Below are 19682 nucleotides of genomic sequence, written 5' to 3' on the forward strand. Positions count from 1 at the left end.
TATGTCCACTTTTGAACTAGACCAATAAACTTACAGAGATATGATGGTTATTCAACAAAAAAACCCAACATGGCCAAAGTTCATTGACCTTACATGACCTTTGACCTTGATCATGTGACCTGAAACTCGAACAGGATGTTCAGTGATACTTGATTACTCTTATGTACATGTTACATGAATCAGATCCATAAACTTTCAAAGTTATGATGGTAATTCAACAGATACACCCATTTCGGCCAAAGTTCATTGACCTTTGACCTTGGTCATGTGACCTGAAACGCACACAGGATGTTCAGTGATACTTGATTACTCTAATGTCCAAGTTTAATGAACTAGACCAATAAACTTTCAAAGTTATGATGGTAATTCAACAGATACCCCCGATTCGGCCAAAGTTCATTGACCCTAAATGACCTTTGACCTTAATCATGAGACCTGAAACTTGCACAAAATTTTCAGAGATGCATGATTACTATTATGTCCAAGTTTCATGAATCAGATCCATAAACTTTCAAAGTTATGATGGGAATTCAACAGATATCCCCAATTCGGCCAAAGTTCATTGACCCTAAATGACCTTTGACCTTGGTCATGTGACGTGAAACTCATGCAGGATGTTCAGTGATACTTGATTAACCTTATGTCCAAGTTTCATGAACTAGGTCCATATATTTTCTAAGTTATGACGTCATTTCAAAAACTTAACCTCAGGTTAAGATTTCGATGTTGATTCCTCCAACATGGTCTAAGTTCATTGACCCTAAATGACCTTTGACCTTGGTCATGTGACATGAAACTCTAATAGGATGTTCAGTAATACTTGCTTAACCTTATGGCCAAGTTTTATTAACTAGGTCCATATACTTTATAAGTTATGACGTCATTTCAAAAACTTAACCTCAGGTTAAGATTTGATGTTGACGCCGCCGCCGTCGGAAAAGCGGCGCCTATAGTCTCACTTTGCTTCGCAGGTGAGACAAAAATCGTTCCACAAATAAAGAAAAAGAATCATTCTATGTGAATTTTTAAAAATATGCATAAATTAATTTTGCATAAATTAGCATAAAAATTGTTCTGGTCAAAATTTCAAAATTCTAGCTGTGTTGAAGTTTGGTGAACCTCATGAAGCTCTACCAGATGGAAGCAAAAAATTCAAAATCGGTCAACAAATAAAGAAGCATTTTTTTGTGAATTTTGAAAAAATGTGCATATAGCATATATTCAATGAATTTTAAAAATTCTGTGTAGAAGTTTTGAATCCCCCACCTAGTGCTATCATATAAAGCACACAGAATTGAAATCGGACTTGAAATGGCGAAGTAGTAGCATTTCAAAATTGTGGACGGACGACATACGACACGCCACGGCATAAGCTCATCTTGCCCTTCGGGCCGGATGAGCTAAAAACAGCTATTGAATAATTATTCACAAAAGAAAACACTCATCTGTTAATAAAATACCATGTCCATTGACCCAACATGATGCCAATACAGCTAAAGTTCATTGACCTTAAATGACCTTTAACCTTAGTCATGTGACCTAAAATCAGGCAGGACCTTCAGTTATACACCATTACCCTTATGTCTAAGTTTCATGAACTAGGTCCATATACTTTTAACTTATGACATTTCAAAAACTCAACCTCGGTTAAGATTTCAATATAGACACCGCCGCGGCCGCCGTCGGAAAAGCGACGTCTTTAGTCTCGCTCTGCTATGCAGGCAAGACAAAAATGCTGTTCTCCATAGCCGTCAACGTACATATGAATAGGGTACCAAAATTGCTGAAATTGAGTTGGTTTATGGACCACGAGTCTTGCCTGATTTTGCGATCAATAAAATATGCAATAATGTCCTTTTGACCTTATCCTCCTGATGAACACATGTGGTAAAACCCGAAGATCACTTGATCCAAGTATAAACACAATTAATGCAGATATAAAGAAATGAGAGCAAGTTTAACAAAACCTTCTCATATCATTTGATCTTTTGACCCCCTAGATCACCTATGACCCCATCATCCACATAAATACACATTACCCCAGGATCATTTGTGCCAAGCGTATTACTGATGCAGAAATCAAGAAATGAGAGCAATTTTAACAAAAACTTGACTTTCTGACCCCTAGATAACCTTTGACCCCATCACCCTGAACAACACACATGTGGTATTACCCAAGGATCATTTGTAGCAAGTGCAAACAAAAGAAACGAGAACAAGCTGAACAAAAACATGACCTTTAAATTTGACCCCTAGATGACCTTTGACCCTTCCTTCCTGAACAATACACTTGTGGTATGACCTAAGGATCATTGTAACAAAGTGTGATCAAAATTGTTGAAGAAATAGAGATGAGAGCAAGTTGAATAAAAATTTTTAAGGATGAACATGACCTAATACTATTTACCCTTTTGACCCCTAAATGACCTTTGACCATATCATTCTCAAAAGGTCACATGTAGTATCACCCAAGGATCATATGCACAAAATATGAACATAATCAATGCAAAAATAAATAAACAAAGAGAGCAAGTTGAACAAATACTTTAATATTTTTAACAGACTACTGGACTAACATACACGTACCAACAGGAAAAGTGATTACTAGGTCTCTGCCGAACTACATTCAGGCGATACAAAAAAGGGTAAAATACTTTTCAACAGCCAGGTAGTGTAATGGTATATCATCCACCCTATCATGAATATATAATATTCTGGGCATTATTCAGTGTTGGGGGACAAGACAATATACTTGTTTAGGGTATTCTGAGATGCAAGAATTATTGCTTGTTATGAAAGTCCATATGAGCCTGGTCAGGTGTCCCTTCGTAGTGACAGTGCCGTGATGCAGCATTAGAAAAAGCTGTGCTTGACAGTTTTATTTGAACTCAGCAGTTTAAATCAAATTTATATATGACAAGGAAGATTGGATAGCTTTTTCCGAGTAATTTCATTCTGATGGCATAACTACTCAAAAACTTACAGCTGACTGATTATTGGAAGACATCTATTAATATAGAATGAATTGCATTGAATGATCAGTCAGTATGTTAGTATAATTAAGTCAATCTGGCTACATGTATAAAGTCTAGCAATGATATTCTAATCAAAATATATGAATAAGCTCATCATAGGGTACTTAGCATACTAATCTTGCACTAGTGTGAGTGCATACATACGGTACAGCATCGACCTATCTTGTCATGTACTCCCTCTGGTACGTGGATTGTCCATATACTCATGATTAATTGGTTAAGTTACAACAGATGAAAGGATAAAATTAGTGAAGGTCTGAGAAATCTGATTGAAAAATAATTTGTTACCAATAATATCATGGATCTGCAATCATTCAAATTAAGTATATTTTTTTAATCATAACATTGTATAAATCAAAGGTTTATAAAATCTTCGTAATAACTATAAATTAAACAACTATTAAACTACTGAATAAACTTAATAATCTCATGTAAAAGAACTTTTCACTCACACAAATAAGGTTTTAAGGGCATGTCTACTAATAAGCATAATTTAAAGATTGTACCTAATGAAAATGAGTGAGTTTCCAAACTGAATATCCAGCATGCATTAATTGCGGTCAAGCACAGTCTGTTTCAAAGACTTCACAAAAATAAACTGGTAAGCAATTTAATGAATCATAAAGTGTTTATCAATAAAATCTTTGATACATAGATAATCATGATTTCATATCAACTTGAGTATAACCAGCTGCAAAGGACAGATTAAAATATGTTCATAATTATGTTTTGTCATATATTGCATCACATAGAAGGCATTTTTTCCAGTATTTTCAGATAAATATTTATCCAGCAAAATTTATCACTTTTTTACTTTCAGCATGCTTTCAGGGACTACTTTTTAACAGCCCAATGCCTACAATGAATGAGCCCTGAGCACTCGTTTAATTTTTTCCCTGATATGACAACCACGCCTACTTCTACTATTTCAGGTCTATATGCAGCAAGCTTACAGATACATCATGCAGTTAGCACTATTTAACTACATACATATGAATATTGAGTATTTTGGTAACAAATAGAACTACCATTTTTTGATCAACTGTAATGTGTTTTAAAGTTTAGACATATTCATCAATAAACAAGTTTATTTCAGTCAGAGATAAAAATCAATTTATAACCATATCATCTGTTGTTTTTGCTTATATTCAACTAATTCATTCCATCATTATTTCAATATTTTTCATATCAAGGGGAATTAAAGGTCTACAAAAACACTTTTTTACCTCTTTTCATCCTTCTCAAAGTAGTCAAATAGAACCATCATAATGGAATGTTGAATATTGACATTTCCCTCTTTTGTTTCAATCAATGATTTCCTTCAAATGATATATATCATACACAGTATACAAACTATTTGATAACAACCTGTTGACAGACAACACATACTAGCATTCTATATTCATGCAATATTACAATGATTATATGATGATTGATACTTAATGATCATAAATGATATCTGATCTTGTGAAAATCATATGATGGTCATACCATGCTATCATTATGAACCCTTGGTCTTTCTTATCATTGCCTCTGCTTGATCCCAGTCATCTTTACTTAGCTGATGAGATAAGAGAAATAAATTGACAAAATCAATGGATATGAAGAGAAAAAACAACGAAATGTCAGGAAATTTTATTTAACCAGGGAAAATAATTGTTAGGCACATTTTCTTATAACTGTAGGTCTGAGAACCAAATGAATCACACAGTATCAATGAAACACAGGGGAGGCCTACAAGCCTTACATGTCATGTCTTGTAGGAATATAAACGGGAATATATCAGAAAAGAAATCAAGCCAACTTCTTCTTTTCCAAAAGAAAAGGAAATTTTTATATTTAATACAACAGATATGATCCCCATTTCATAACTTACAATTACGGTAACTTTGCCAGTATGGGAACCACTGGCAGATCGATCAGGGGGGGGGGGCAGATCTGGCTCATGCCTCCCCCCCCTTTTGAGATTCATAATAAAAATAAATTAATGTAAATATGCCATTTTTACACAAGTGTCCCCCCCCCTTTGGAAACGTGATAGCGGATTTTTTGGGGGGCTGGTCAAACTTTTGCAGACAGAATCAGTTTAATTTTAGGAGAAAACCATTCTTTTTGGCCTCTCGAATTCTTTTTAGACAGAATGACCTTAAATATGGGTGGAAAACTTTTTTTTTTGCTTGTCAAATTTAAGTGGAAAAATGTCCCCCCCCTGGAAATCCTGGATCCACCCCGATGGGAACTACCATGGTAACAGGTCTCTGTTGTCACAGGCTAATTGATAGACATGGCAATGAATAGTTGGCAAACTGCATAAATCTAAGCACTGTAGTACATGACCCATTAATTAGAGGTATAGAAAACTAGTTTTCTCATCATTGAGTATCCAAGGAAAGACACATCCATGAATTTATAAAAACTTCTTGAACCTATTGATAGCTAAACTCTTACCTCCAGATATCCACTGAACGCTCCAGAAGCCTGGTGCGACAGACCGCCATCCATAATGAAATTCTCTCCATTGAACCAACTAGCATAGTCACTGCAGATGTAAGATGCAAGGTTACTAATCTCCTCCAACTCCCCCAGTCGACCAATGGGAGTTCCTTTGATCTTTGTCTTCCAGAACTCCCCTGTCGGATCCAGCCGGCTCACGGCTCCCTGGGACAATGAACAAATGTGAGAGTTTAATATGCTAAAGGTACAGATATTGAAAATGAACCCCCCCCTCCCCTGGCCCTGTAGCATTGCCCATGATCCAGGGAAGCGTTTCATGAAAGGAGTTCAAGTTCCTCTGCATCCAAAAGTAACCATAGTAACACTGCTTCATTATGTCATTATTCATCGCGTGCGCTGACGTCGCTGCTTTTTAACTCCGCTTTTTGCTAAATTTTTTCTTTAAAATTTCTAAGTTAATTTTAATCAATATCTAGTTCAAATGGGCTACAAACCCTTTTAAGAAACTGTTGATCACCATATTTTATATATTTAATCGCCAAAGGTAAAATTCTCGCGCAAAAATAATTTACAGTTCTCATACGTATTGTGCCACACCTCAGACGGGGCACTCGCGCACTACTCCCCACTACAGCAGGGGTAGTTTTTCCAGTTGTTTGTGTGTTGACTGGGGAGTTTTTCCCAGCGTTGGTTATAACGTAGTCTACAACTGTAACTGTAGACCCACATCTGCAGTGTGTGTAGCACAGCTGATTAAGGAGTCTGCATAGCAGACTAGGTCTACTGGAGCTCGCTACGCTCGCCCTTTCAGGCTGGTTTGCTTTGCAAACTAGCAGCAGCGCGCTGAGTTCCCACCTAACGAGCCATTCAGAGTCTGCATAGCAGACTAGTTGTAACGTAGGCCTATTACGGTCTGGTTTCATAATCAGTTTTCTACATTTTAAGGTGTATTTACATTATATCGGTCTTCAGTGTGGTGATATTATTTTTTGAAGTGATTTTACTGGATATTTTTTTAGAGTGTTTGTGTATTGGAATGTCTTTGTAAAGTTGTGGAATTTGTAGTATTTGGGTATGTCTGGCATGTGTTGGCAGCCATTTCTAACTTTGCAACAACAATTATTTTTAACAAGTGAAATAGGTCTACTTTTAAATCAGCATTCACTCCAAGTGTATCTTGACCTTTTTTGCATTGCCTTGCATCTTCATCTTATCTGCATCCTGTGCATTGCTTTCATATTCTCCATCAAAATGAGCTAGCTACCCCAGTTCTTCATGTTCTTTCCTTGTGGCAACCTTCATAAGTATTGGCTTACGCCTCTTTTCGACAAGTCCCACAGTGGTTAGTAAATATAGAGGCTTTAATTATTTATTTACTATCTATTGTCCACAGCAGTCTGCATTTGCATATTAATGAGTCAGAAAGATGTGGATCGAGGGTATTTAAATTCTAGTTCATCGTGATTTAGCCGTGAACCAGAATAGTCTGGTGGTTAAGTCGCTGCCCGAAAAGCAGTAGATGGCAGGTTCGAATCCCACTGGTTCCAATTTTTTCTGACTTATGATTTTTCATTAAAGATCGAGAATGCAATCTTAATACATAGGAGTAATGCCGAAAATTTGTTTACAAATCCCACAGTGGTGTTGGATGTTTTGGACAACCAGCTTTTGTTGGACCACTGGACTGCTTCTCTTGCTGGCCATTTTCCTCCCAAGTTTGAATGCTGCCCGGTGAGTCTGTTCCATGTTTCCATTCATAGTAATCAATATCTTGGTCTGAAATTCTTATTACGACAAGCAAATTTTAAATCTGGCTTGTCTTTGCTATTGATGTTAGCTGCAGATATCAATCCAAATCCAGGACCTGCTTTGCAGTCTGGTCCAAAGGATACTGGCATGAAAAAAAACAACAAAATATAAGACTAAATATCCTTGTCAAATATGCAATAAAGCTGCCAAATGGGCCAAGATTAGTAGTAGTAGTAGTAGTAGTAAAATGGTATTTATTGGCAAAAACAACATATCGCAGCCCAAAGGCTGAATTACATGAAGTTTACAATTGTAATGTTAAAAAATTTGATTACACATCATTTTCACAATTCGATTACATAATAATATGAAATAACTACATCTTAAGACTAAATACAACTTTTAACAGACTAAAGGTTGAAAGGATGGCATAGAGAAAGAGAACAAGAGAGAAAGAAACATAGAAAGGAAGGAGAGGATGACATATAGGATAAGAGAAAGGAAAATTGGGAGAGAGGGAGAGATGTTTAGAAAAGGATAAATCATGGGGTGGAGAAGTGGGAATGAAAAGGCTTGAATGAGTTGGCAGAAGGTAAGGGAAATGAAAGAAAGAAACGAAGAAGAAACTGAATCATACATGTGTATATGTAGGAAAACGAAATATACCGAAAAATGTAATAATTGCAATTCATATATGTAAAACGTTTGCGTTATAATTCGAATTCACAATATCGAAATAACATAATGTCTCGCAAAGTAACATTAGAAGCACAGATAATATAATGGAGAACAGTTACAGATAAAAAATGAGAGTAAAGATAAAGAGGTTGAGAGAGAGAGGGGGGAGAGACAGAGAGAGAAAAGGACAAAGCATAAGAATACAATTATAAATCAAGAAACAAAAGTGGACTTGGAATTTAATGGCCTGCTCGTCTAACTGGAAAACATTGTATTCCAGTTATGGAAAACATTGTATTCAACGTGATTCTTGCAATGGTTGGTTTCATACAGTCTGTTTGGGTATGAGTCAGGATGTTTTTGATGCCCTCACTGAACATATTCTTGGATTTGTTGTGACTGTGGAGCACCAAATTTTCATTCTTCCTTATTTATGGATGTGAGTGATATTCAAACTAATAATAGCTTTGAGATACTGAATGATCATGATCCTGGATTGTCAAACAACGATGATCCAAACATCTAGTCCTAAATGTAAACAAGTGGAATGCCTCTGGCCGTCTCACCTGCATCACACGATTCAACATAGCAGCAGTGCTGACTTTGAAAACTACTATAACTCACACAAGATGTTCAGTGATACTTGGTTACTCTTATTTCCACGTTTTATGAATTAGACCAATACACTTACAGAGATAGGATGGTAATTCAACAAATACCCCCAATGCGGCCAAAGTTCATTGATCTCACATGACCTTTGACCTTGATCATGTGACCTGAAACTTGCACAGGATATTCAGTGATACTTGATTACTCTTATGTCCAAGTTTCAAAAGTCAGATCAATAAACTTGCAAAGTTATGATGGTAATTCAACAGATACCCCCATTATGGCCAAAGTTCATTGACCTTTGACCCTGGTCATGTGACCTAAGATGTGCACAGGATGTTCAGTGATACTCTTATGTCCAAGTTTTATGAACTAGACCAACATACTTTCAAAGTTATGATGGTAATTCAACAAATACCCCCAATTCGGCCAAAGTTCATTGACCCTAAATGACCTTTGACCTTGATCATGTGACCTGAAACTTGCACAGGATGTTTAGTGATACTTGATTACTATTATGTCCAAGTTTCATGAATCAGATCCAAAAACTTTTAAAGTTTTTATTGTAATTCAACAGATACCCCCAAATCGGCCAAAGTTCATTGACCCTAAATGACCTTTGACCTTGGTCATGTGATGTGAAACTCATGCAGGATGTTTGGTGATACTTGATTAACCTTATGTCAAAGTTTAATGAACTAGGTCCATATATTTTCTAAGTTATGATGAAATTTCAAAAACTTATATAACCTCAGGTTCAGATTTTGATATTGATTCCCCCATCATGGTCTAAGTTCATTGACCCTAAATGACCTTTGACCTTGGTCATGTGACATGAAACTCTAATAGGATCTTCAGTAATACTTGATTAACCTTATGGCCAAGTTTCATGAACTAGGCCCATATACTTTCTAAGTTATGATGTCATTTCAAAAACTTAACCTCAGGTTAAGATTTGATGTTGACGCCGCCGCCGCCGTCGGAAAAGCGGCGCCTATAGTCTCACTCTGCTATGCAGGTGAGACAAAAAGTACAATTTGAATCAAATGAACAGGTTAAAGCTAAACCTAAATCTAAACCAAAACCAAAGACTCGTAACCTTAAGATCCTAAATGTGAATTGCCAAAGTGTACGAGCCAGGTTGGCAGGGTTCCAGTGTCTCATGAATGATGAGGATGCTGATATATCATTGTGGGAACTGAGTCATGACTCCATTCTGGTATTGGCTCTGGTGAAATTTTGCCCTCAAATTACAATGTTTTTTGTAATGATAGAGATGGTGACAACCATGGTGGTGGTGTCTTTATTGCTACCAAATCTGAACTTATTGCACAGGAAGAACCTAACCTTGATCAGCTAAACTGTGAACTTAAATGGATCAGCATACATGTGAGTGGTTCACCCCCAGTGTTTGTTGGTGCCTTTTATAGATCACAACCCACAGATTCTGAATACATTAAGTTGCTTGAAAATGCCTTAGTAAAAATCCCAAGACAATCATCTGTATGGTTGATGGGGGCTTTTAATCTGCCTGACGTGGACTGGGAATTAAACACCTTAAAGCCCAGTGGTTGATACCCAGGTCCAAGTAATGCCATGATGATCGTGGCCGAACTGATGTCTGTATTATGGACTTCAGTAAGGCATTCGATACTGTACCTCTGGGGTCCCGCAGGGCACAGTCCTCGGCCCTCTCCTGTTTCTTGCATAAATAAACAATCTACCAGACCAAATCAAAGCAAAGGTAAGGGTGTTTGCTGAAGATGTTATATTGTACAGAAATATTTACTCAACTGAAGACTGTTATCTTCTTCAAAGTGACATCAACAAACTGTGTGAATGGCAAATACAATTTAACACATCAAAGTGTTTCAATAGGCATGTTACACCCAAGAAGAAAATCGCTCTCTATAATTACCATCTAGGGAACTCTGAACTGGGCATGTTGACAGCTATCCTTATCTAGGTGTTCATTTATCTAATAATTTGTCTTGGACTAATCATACTAATACAACCGTAAACAAAGCAAACAGTAAACTTGGATTGTTGAAATGTAATCAATGGAATTGTTCAACTCAAAGTAAAGATATTGCCTACAAGACTCATGTGCGGCCTAGGCTGGAATATTGTTGTTCTGTGTGGGATCCCCACCAGAAAAATCTTCAAGATAAACTTGAATAAACTCAAAGAAGAGCAGCATGATTTGTATCTAACAAGTATCAACGCATTAGTAGTAAGTAGTGTTATAAGGATTAAGAATAAGGATTGCTACAAATATTCCCTCTTCCCTTGTACAATTGTAGAGTGGAATTCACTTTCTCCCACTACTAAAAATGCACCCAATCTAGCTGCATTTAAGAAACAGCTGACCAAAAAAATGCTAACTAAAAGAAGTATATAGCAGCAGCGATTGCACAAATGGCCTGCACGTCTATAGCCTCTTTGAGGTGTTCAAGTGCAGTATTTACAAGACAAGACAATCAACATCAAGGAAAGTTGTCAGATCAGACAACTTGTCGGGTTGATGAAATGCTTTCCTGGACACCTTTCCATGAATATTTTCATCACTGACAATGTCAATGAAATAATTGATTTATGGATTGATGGAAAAGCACCACTGGTGTTACCTAAACTTACTATGAGGGTGAAGGTCAGGTAACGACCAACTGTCACTAATGAAACCACAGGGGGGGGTGGGCCACTTCCATTGACAAGTGGATACCATGCGCGACCATGAGATCTCAAAGAGCACCATCAACATGTATTTTCCATATTGTGAAAATGCACCCCTTAACAAGTATTGGCGTGTGAAACCCTACCCTTAACAAGTATTGGAAACGAAACAATACTATTGTATCCCTGAATTGAACCCCTAAGTACAGCGATATTTCAATTGATGTCACAGACGTCGGTCGTACCTTTACCTACATCATTGGGTTTAGTACTGCGCAAATCGTATACTCTTAACAAGTAGTGTTGACTCTTGGGGCAAAAAGTACATCCTTTATAAAACATTTTAGTCTCGACTTTTTATACCCTTGCAAATTTGACCCTAAACACGTAGCTTTCCTATCGAAAATAGATACCCTTTTTTCATTATTTCAGTGTTTTTGACACCCTTATTACGTTACGTATGTAACGTGTCCTATCTTGAAAAAGACATCCTTTTTACGTTTTTTTTTGGTGCGCATGGCATCCACTCGTCAATGTAAGTGGCCCCACTAAGAATGGAACTACATTCAGCGGGTGTTGCAAGAATTTTTTTTTCAATCAATTGTAATTAAGTGACAAATTTACAAGTGATAGCAATGTTTACCAAATCAATTGATAGTTGATAATGCAAAGAACTGACCAGTGATTGATTGCAAATTTGCAATCAATTTCAAGACTTATAATTGATTTGGCACCTGAAATTTATTTGCAATCAATTGCAATTTTCCAGCAACACTCTGTAACAATACCCAGGATCGTCTGAATCTGTGATGGTCTAAGAATGTGACATTTGGACCATCATTATTATTTCATATTGCATTCATTACCTTTGTGTATGCTGGACCCGGAGTCATTGTGTTGAATCGCAGCCCGTAACGGCCCCACTCTACAGCCAAACACCTAACAGGGCGAATAAAATATACATACCGGGTAAATATTTTCTTGCTTACATTAATTAATTGATATCAATCGTTGATTTACTTTAATGCTTCTAACCCTAACTTTAAATGGTTTTTTACATAATGGAAGGCAATATAAAAACACCTGAACATGTTTAAATTCACTTTAAAAAAACACTGCCAAACTGAGGAGGGGGATGAACAGGGAAAGGGGTTCAAAAACTCCTGGATTCATCATATCATATCACATCACATCAAGGGCTTCCATAAATCTAGATATATGGCATGGAAATCCTTGATATCTTGGATAATTACTCCTGAAAATCAATGAATATAAGGCATTCATCCTTTTGTTCAAATCTTTCAAAATAAGGTCGAAGAAAGCTCCATTTTAGTAATACTAAGTTATAGGATTTAGTATTTGTTTGCTTCATTTTTATTTCTAAATTCACCAAACATCAAAAATATTAATATTGTTTGCAATATACAAAATAATCCATAGTGTATACAATATAAACATGATACATAATTACAAAAAAAATGGTGTGGGCATAAACTTCACATTTTAATAAAAAAAAGCAACATTAATTAATGAACGCAGGAGAACACCATCATGAGCGTTTAAGCTTGTAATTGATGGCGGCCTGATAAAAGGGTTTGTATGAAAGCATAATCTGGCTAATGCCCAGACGTCTTCAACATTACCTTGTAAGGTTTTCTATACCACTCTTAGCCGTTGCGCTGGGAACTACAAAAGGTGAGCCATAGGTTCCATAGGTGGTACTGACAGTCAGGAAATTGGCCCCTGGCAATAAATGTAATTAACAAAAAATAAAGGCTAAGTTTAAATGCCAATCAAATGGGAGAGGAACAGAAAATTAATGCACATACAGTGTGTATGACAGTTCTAAACTTTTGGAAATTCAGTCAAAATTATGTTTCAAACATAAAAGTGACTGATTCAAATTCTCTTCAATCAGAAGTCACCATAAAGGCTCTTTTTGTTCATGCTCGTGCAAAAAGGGCTTCAAGTCAAGAAGAAAAAAGTAAAATTATTATTTTTTAATGTAGATAACAATGTTCTCGCCAAATAAATATTCCCTTCTGCACTGTCCTTTTTGCCAAAAGGCTTTGAATACAGTAATTAAGTAAAATCCCTATTCATTTTCTGCATTCTGTCACATTGGTGCTTAAAAAGGAAACCAAAATACAAGGAGAAAATCTATCTTATCAGAAAGAATAGAATGAGAGGAGCAATCTAAGACTTGTTTTATCAAAACCAGTTATAGAATAGGCGAGTTATGGAAGTTTGAAAACTCTTGTTGTACTTTCTATGGGGATCCTCAAATTGGCAAATGTGCTTCAAAATTGACTATTTTTGTGGACAACTCTCCACTTGTTTTGTACACGAATTTTCAGATTTTCCTCATTATCTTTCAAATTGCATCTTGCCTCCTGAGCACAAAACATATGTCATGGGAAAATATAATTTACACCACATATGTCAAGGTCAGGAGGAGATAATGTCAAATCTGTAAAAGAAAGGGGGAAATCTAAAAATTTGTGTACAAAACAAATGGAGAGTTGTCCACAAAATCAGCCATTTTAAAGCATGTTCGCCAATTTGAGGATCCTCATAGAAAGTACAAAAAACTTTTTAAACGTCCATAACTTGCTTATTTCATAACTGATTTTGATGAGACTTGTTTTAAATTGCTCCTCTCATTTTACTCCTTCCAATAAGATTGATTCTCTTCATGGGATTTTGTTTTCTTTATGGCACAATTCTAATATAACTATAAAAGAATGCTGAAAGTATGATTCAGATTGGTGGTTTAATTTTACCCTCTTACTTGGAGCAAAGCCATTTTACGCTGTGGAAAAATGGGCAGTGTGAACAATAATTTTTTTGGCAGCAAATACACTGATTTTAAGGTTAGACATTTAATCTTTACTGACAATATGAAGAATGAAATGAGTTTAATGATGTTTCACAAATATACGGATTCTGTACACCCTGAGCTTCTCTGATGTAGGGACAGTGATTTTCCGCGATCGCGGAAAACGGACGGAATTCACGGAAAAGGCCTTTTGAAACGGAAAGTGGCATTTCAAACGGAAAATCACGGAAAACGTATTTTCCCTCAAAATACACAGAATAGCAACAGAAATTACTCTGAAATAACAACAAAATGAGACTATTAAATGGCCACAAAACCCCAGAAAACATGATCTCACTTCGCTACAATCATGACAATTCACACATCGTGATTGCTCTCGACATCAGCACACTCGATAGTACCCCGCGATCGTACCCAGCCGGCCGGGTTGAGCTTCACATCGCTCAACTGCACGGTCGTGTGTTGTTGCCCTCTACGTTTGAAGATGTAACAGCACGATATCGTGGTCTTAAAATCCAAGATGGCGGACTGGCGAAAGTCGTTGACTGATGATAACGATGTCCAAAAAACCCCAAAATTATCGATGAAATTTAATTTCACCGTAAAATAATGCTAATTATGTGAAAGGTGAGGATGTATGCATGCTAAATCAGTTTGAAAAATTATTGAATACACCAGCATAGATCCGATTAGAACGGATTCTATTGTGTTGTTGGTACAGTAGCAGATACAAATTTTGGCCAGTGCGAGTGTATGCGCTTTGATTTTGCTATTCAATGTGTAAACGGAATTGTCACTTTTCCGTGTGTACAACGTCTATGGGGAAACGGAATTTCCGTTTTCTGACGTGCTGAAACGGAATTCGTGATTTTCTGAAACGGAAAAGGCCATTTTTTGAAACGGAAAATCACTGTCCCTACTGATGAGATGGATATGGTGCCTTATAAATTATTTATGTCACCCATTTTTTTCTCTGCATGTTTTTATTAAGAAAAACTAAAATCTCCTGACAACAAAGTGCCCTAGCTCTCAATGCATGATTATCCAATTTCTACTGGTTCAATTGGTCTACTTGAAGATATATGGTCTAATTCTGAGATTGTCTAACACTATCGATAGTATCGTGGCTAAACTAACTTGGTCTACTGTCAATTTGACCCAATCGCCAATTGCTCCAGCTATCACATGGTCTAATATGCACTTTGGCTATCTGTATTTAGTCAAATGCCCAGATGGCCTGATTTTCATTTCATCTACTTGCCTTTTGTCACACTTTGTCATATGAAAGTTTAGTTTATAAACAGTGAACATCTAATCATTGACTCAATGAACAAGTACAGTAATTTTATACCAAGTAGATATTAGACCAAATTGGTATAGCCTATTGGAAGTTAGGTGGAATGGTTAATGAGCTACAGGAGGCAGTTGAATTGAAATGGTTGTAGACAAACTATGATAAGATCATGTGGGACAACATGGAAAGTGGACCAAGTGGCAATTTACCACATACCTTTCTGTTCTTTGATGAGTCTCTTTGCAATATCTAGAGTCACATACATCGTACCATTCAACACCACATCAACGATTGTAAACCAGGCGTTGGGAGAAAGTCGTTCTGTAGGAGCCACGAAGTTGGCAGCAGCATTATTGATGATGACATCCGGTAGACCTCCACAGATCTCTACAAACTGATCTACTGAGGCTTTAACTGCCTCAGGATCTCTAATATTAGCAGGGATTGGATGGACAGGGTTTCCAGTCTCTGCAGAGATCTCTTCTGATGTACTCTTCAAAACATCCTCAGATCTGTAGAAAGAGAAATAAAGGGAACATAAATTGACTAAGGGCAACCTTTCCATTTACTCTAAGGATTTGTAAAAACTTAAAACTAAACACTCATTCAATAGTTATAAATAAGTTAGTATGCACACTATGAACGGTATTTTCATAAAGAGTGATAGAAATGGGTGTAGAAATTAAGAAAGATATCTTCAAGATCTATGAAGCACCTTCTGTCAGATAATCTATTTTCATTTGTTCATGTTGATATAATCTCATAACAAACCATTAACTCTAATCTCATCGACATCATAAGAGGCTATAGAAGTAGAGTACAGTATCTTCTGTGGATTTTATAAGCTTACCTGCTGACAATAGCAACCTCAGCTCCAAGTTCAGAAAATGTTTTCGTCATCGACTTTCCAAATCCTGTTCCTCCGCCTGTCATATACACAGTTTTGCCCTTGTAAGTATCGGGAGGTAGCATTAGTGTCTTCACAGCTTTCAGGTTATCATACTTATCTGAAGGATTGCCGCAGGAGTAATTTGGAGTTCCCGAAAGACATCTCACCGGAGGCTATGCACGATGGCAAAAGAAAGACACAATATATAAATAACTGGAAAAATACGTTCACAGTGAAAGATTGAGATACTTTAAGAAGAAAGACTGAGAAATAGTAATCTTCAAATGGTATGGAACCCTAAACGAACTCTTTATCTAATCTATGCATTCATTTATTTAATTTACATGGATATTGAATAATGAATGAGATGCATATAGACAATATTTGTCTCTTCTTCCACTATGACTGTTGACCCACTGAATCATTGTCATCCATCATTATCACATCCTATACTACCCAAGCCCTATTACTTCTCTCTTGAATTGATTCATTGTCACCTTCATTTATTTGCCTGATGAGCAAATTTGCTTTAATAAGGCTATCCCAAATAAAATGTTCCTCTCATTGACCATGTAAAAATGATAAAACTGGTAATAATAATGATAATAATAACAATAATAATAATAACAATAACAATAATAGTAATAATAACAATAACAATAATAATGATAATAATGATAATTATGACAATAATAATAATAATAAACAACATATGAGGTGTTTATAGCTTCATGTCCTCCTTTATTAATCTAGCTATCAATTAACAATGATCTTCATCAGGACAAGTGATGGAGGTCCAATGTGTTTACATGCACGGTTCTTTGGAAAATATTCTCAGGGATATGTTTGAAACGTGTGAGGGGCTGTGGCATCAAGTTCCACTGTCCTTCAATATATATAAACAGTGGTGCTCAAAAGTTTATGAGCCCTACCAGAAAATGAATGTAAAGTGATCTATCTTCCAAGTTCTGCCATGTTTTATTTTTATTATTATTGTGAAGTCACGTGATAAAATTTGTTTTTTGGGCTCGCTGAATACCGTTAGTGTTGTTGTATACTTTCAACTCTCGGCATGAACAAAAAAAAAGTGCTTTTTGTGGTGTGTGTATATCTGCAGGGGCCACAGTAGCGGCTGGGGGCTTGCTTCAGCCGCCCCCCCCCCCACTTTTTTCCAAAACCGTGTACAAAAATGTGAAATTGACCATATGATTGCGATTTTTTGCATGGTCAGCCCCCCACTTTGAAAACCTTTCCGCGGACCCTGATCTGTGTGTTTGTGTGTATGAATTACGATTCATAACAAAATGGCCAATCGAGACGGGGGAAGAAGGAGAGAACTTTTCATTTTTTTGAGGTTCCAGTTTGTGCCCAGATGTCAGGAAACTGCCACTCGTTAGACCTTCATCCATATAATCGTGGTAAGTGCTTGATTTCTGTTTTAACTATTTATTCGGAGAATTATTTTGACCATACTTCACGCTAGTCGAGTGAGTATGGTCAATTACACGGTAAGGTCCTGGGCTCCCGCCCGCTATGTGGGCGGGAGTTTCCTGGGTTATTTTTGTCCATGCACAGGATGGGCATCTAACAATTCATGTGAGCCCATACTTAGCACAAGCTGATAATTTTTCAATATTCAGCACTTTTTTTAACATGCAGGACATGTACTAATACCCTTTTCATAAACCTATCCTCCAATTAGCCGCCTAAGAGTAATGCAGACAATTCAATAAAAATTGTGTTCACGAACTCCGAAAATAAGCCGCATTATTTTTACGAGCGCCCATCGTGAAAAAGGCGGATAATCGTCATGACAACTGGACACGCCCCCTCTGATGCGGTTGTGTTGGAAAAGGGTGACCGCACCATGGCAATTTTCCGCATTATTTGGAAATGCGTTCAAACTCAACATCTTGTCCCGATGCTGCTATTATGCGGATAATAGCAGCATCAGAGTAATGCGGATAACTCTTGTCCTCCTCCAATTTTACGACCAACTTATGCTGCTATTAGCCGATAATTGGGTTTATGAAAGGGGTGTAAGAAAAAACATTAAAACTCAAAATCAAATCACAAGATGATTTGTATTGTGCACACTGCATATTGACTTGAAGTAAGATAAGAACACTGGAATTTTAAGCAACATATTATTATCCTAAATTGTGAACAGATCATTCATTAACATTTATATCAATCAACAGCCATTATGAGCACTCATTCAATGAAATTATGGTCAAAAGATTAAAGTCTTTATGACTCTCTTTTATTTCATTGTCCTACCTGATCAGAACGCGCAATCATGGGAATACTGTTCATCCATCGCTTGAAGTATCGCAACATCATGCTGGAAGCCGTTGGGAGGTCAAGCCAGGTTTAACGTTTAATACGGTACTTGTTATTGAAGCCTTTTGAACTTGAAGGAAAGTATGTGATGTCTCAAACAGTCCAACCAAGCCTTATACCAAAAACTTCTGTTTCTGTTAATGCTGTTCCGCTGAACTCCGTTAGCTCCACTCACCAAATAAAAAATAATGGGTTTTTTTTAACTCCTCGAAACAGACGGCTGCCAGCTGTCTAACCAAGCCTTAGCCTTGCTGGGCTAGCTAGCTGCAGTGCATTGATTTCACTCGCTCGATCTCGAATACTGCAGCGCAGCGCAGCTAACTAGCTAGCTTGCTAACTCGTTGTACGTTGAGCATTGTGCGCATGCTCAAAACAGAGGGAATTCCCCGATTTTAGTTTTGACCCCGCCCCATCCAGGTTCCTCACCGTCGCGTCGCATCAATGACAATAGGCACCTTTCGCAAATCTCTACAACGCGAGAATAGAGTCGGGTAACTCAAAAGTTGACGATTAATCATAGACTCGAATTTCTAGATTGATTATACATTACAGTCAATACAATCAAACGTAGAAAACTGTTTTACAATCATTGCCAAGCTTTGTGTTCCAGGCCCTATAGATCTTTCTTTTCGTGTGCAAAGCTCTTTCATAGGATACCAGCATGCAATGCCATGCCATTTGCCTGCCGAAGCTCGCGGCGGGACTGTATATACCTGTATCATGGCTATGACTCCAGCTGGCTGGAGACATGCGAAATGTAGATTATGACATGGATAAGAAAGTGGTTTTTCAAACAAATCGAGTACATATTGAGTAAGTAAAAACTTACCGAATAAAGGTTTAGATATAGATCATTACAGTCCATCGAATCGATATTGCATTTAATGTGCATTATTTGTGGATCACTGGCAATTGATTCCATGATTCAGATCACCTCTCAGGCCGAATCATTTCCCATGCGTTGACATGTACACATCATGCAACAGGCCATAAACCGTCTAAATTTGCGGAGTTTTTTTCTTTTGCCTGCACCTCCTACATAAACGATATGCCTCTAGTACACAATGTAATGGGCAGTATGTTTTACTTTTCCGCGGAAATGGGGGGTTTGCCGGGGGG

At 37.0% G+C, this 19682-nt stretch overlaps 1 protein-coding gene across 1 annotated transcript; it reads right to left on the reverse strand.

Moving 5' to 3' along the window:
• Window positions 1-1869: 1869 nt before the first annotated feature.
• Window positions 1870-18839, reverse strand: LOC121408051 (2,4-dienoyl-CoA reductase [(3E)-enoyl-CoA-producing], mitochondrial-like). The gene is made up of 7 exons (XM_041599366.1): window positions 18501-18839; window positions 16182-16393; window positions 15548-15843; window positions 12842-12941; window positions 12065-12137; window positions 5484-5693; window positions 1870-4596 (listed from the first exon to the last, which is right to left on the reverse strand). The coding sequence occupies exons 1-7, from the start codon at window positions 18561-18563 to the stop codon at window positions 4537-4539; spliced, it is 1014 nt and encodes a 337-aa protein (XP_041455300.1). The 5' UTR covers window positions 18564-18839; the 3' UTR covers window positions 1870-4536.
• Between the last annotated feature and the right edge of the window lie 843 nt (window positions 18840-19682).

This window comes from Lytechinus variegatus, chromosome 2 (genome assembly GCF_018143015.1).
Source record: "Lytechinus variegatus isolate NC3 chromosome 2, Lvar_3.0, whole genome shotgun sequence".
Taxonomy (NCBI): domain Eukaryota; kingdom Metazoa; phylum Echinodermata; class Echinoidea; order Temnopleuroida; family Toxopneustidae; genus Lytechinus; species Lytechinus variegatus.

Coding starts and splice junctions, on each gene's coding strand:
- LOC121408051 (XM_041599366.1), bottom strand. CDS start 18,563: ATGATGTTGCGATACTTCAAGCGATGGATGAACAGTATTCCCATGATT. Junction 12,138..12,841: donor GGTATAGAAAACCTTACAAG/GTAATGTTGAAG, acceptor TCGCCCTGTTAG/GTGTTTGGCTGTAGAGTGGG. Junction 5,694..12,064: donor CGGGTCCAGCATACACAAAG/GTAATGAATGCA, acceptor TCATTGTCCCAG/GGAGCCGTGAGCCGGCTGGA.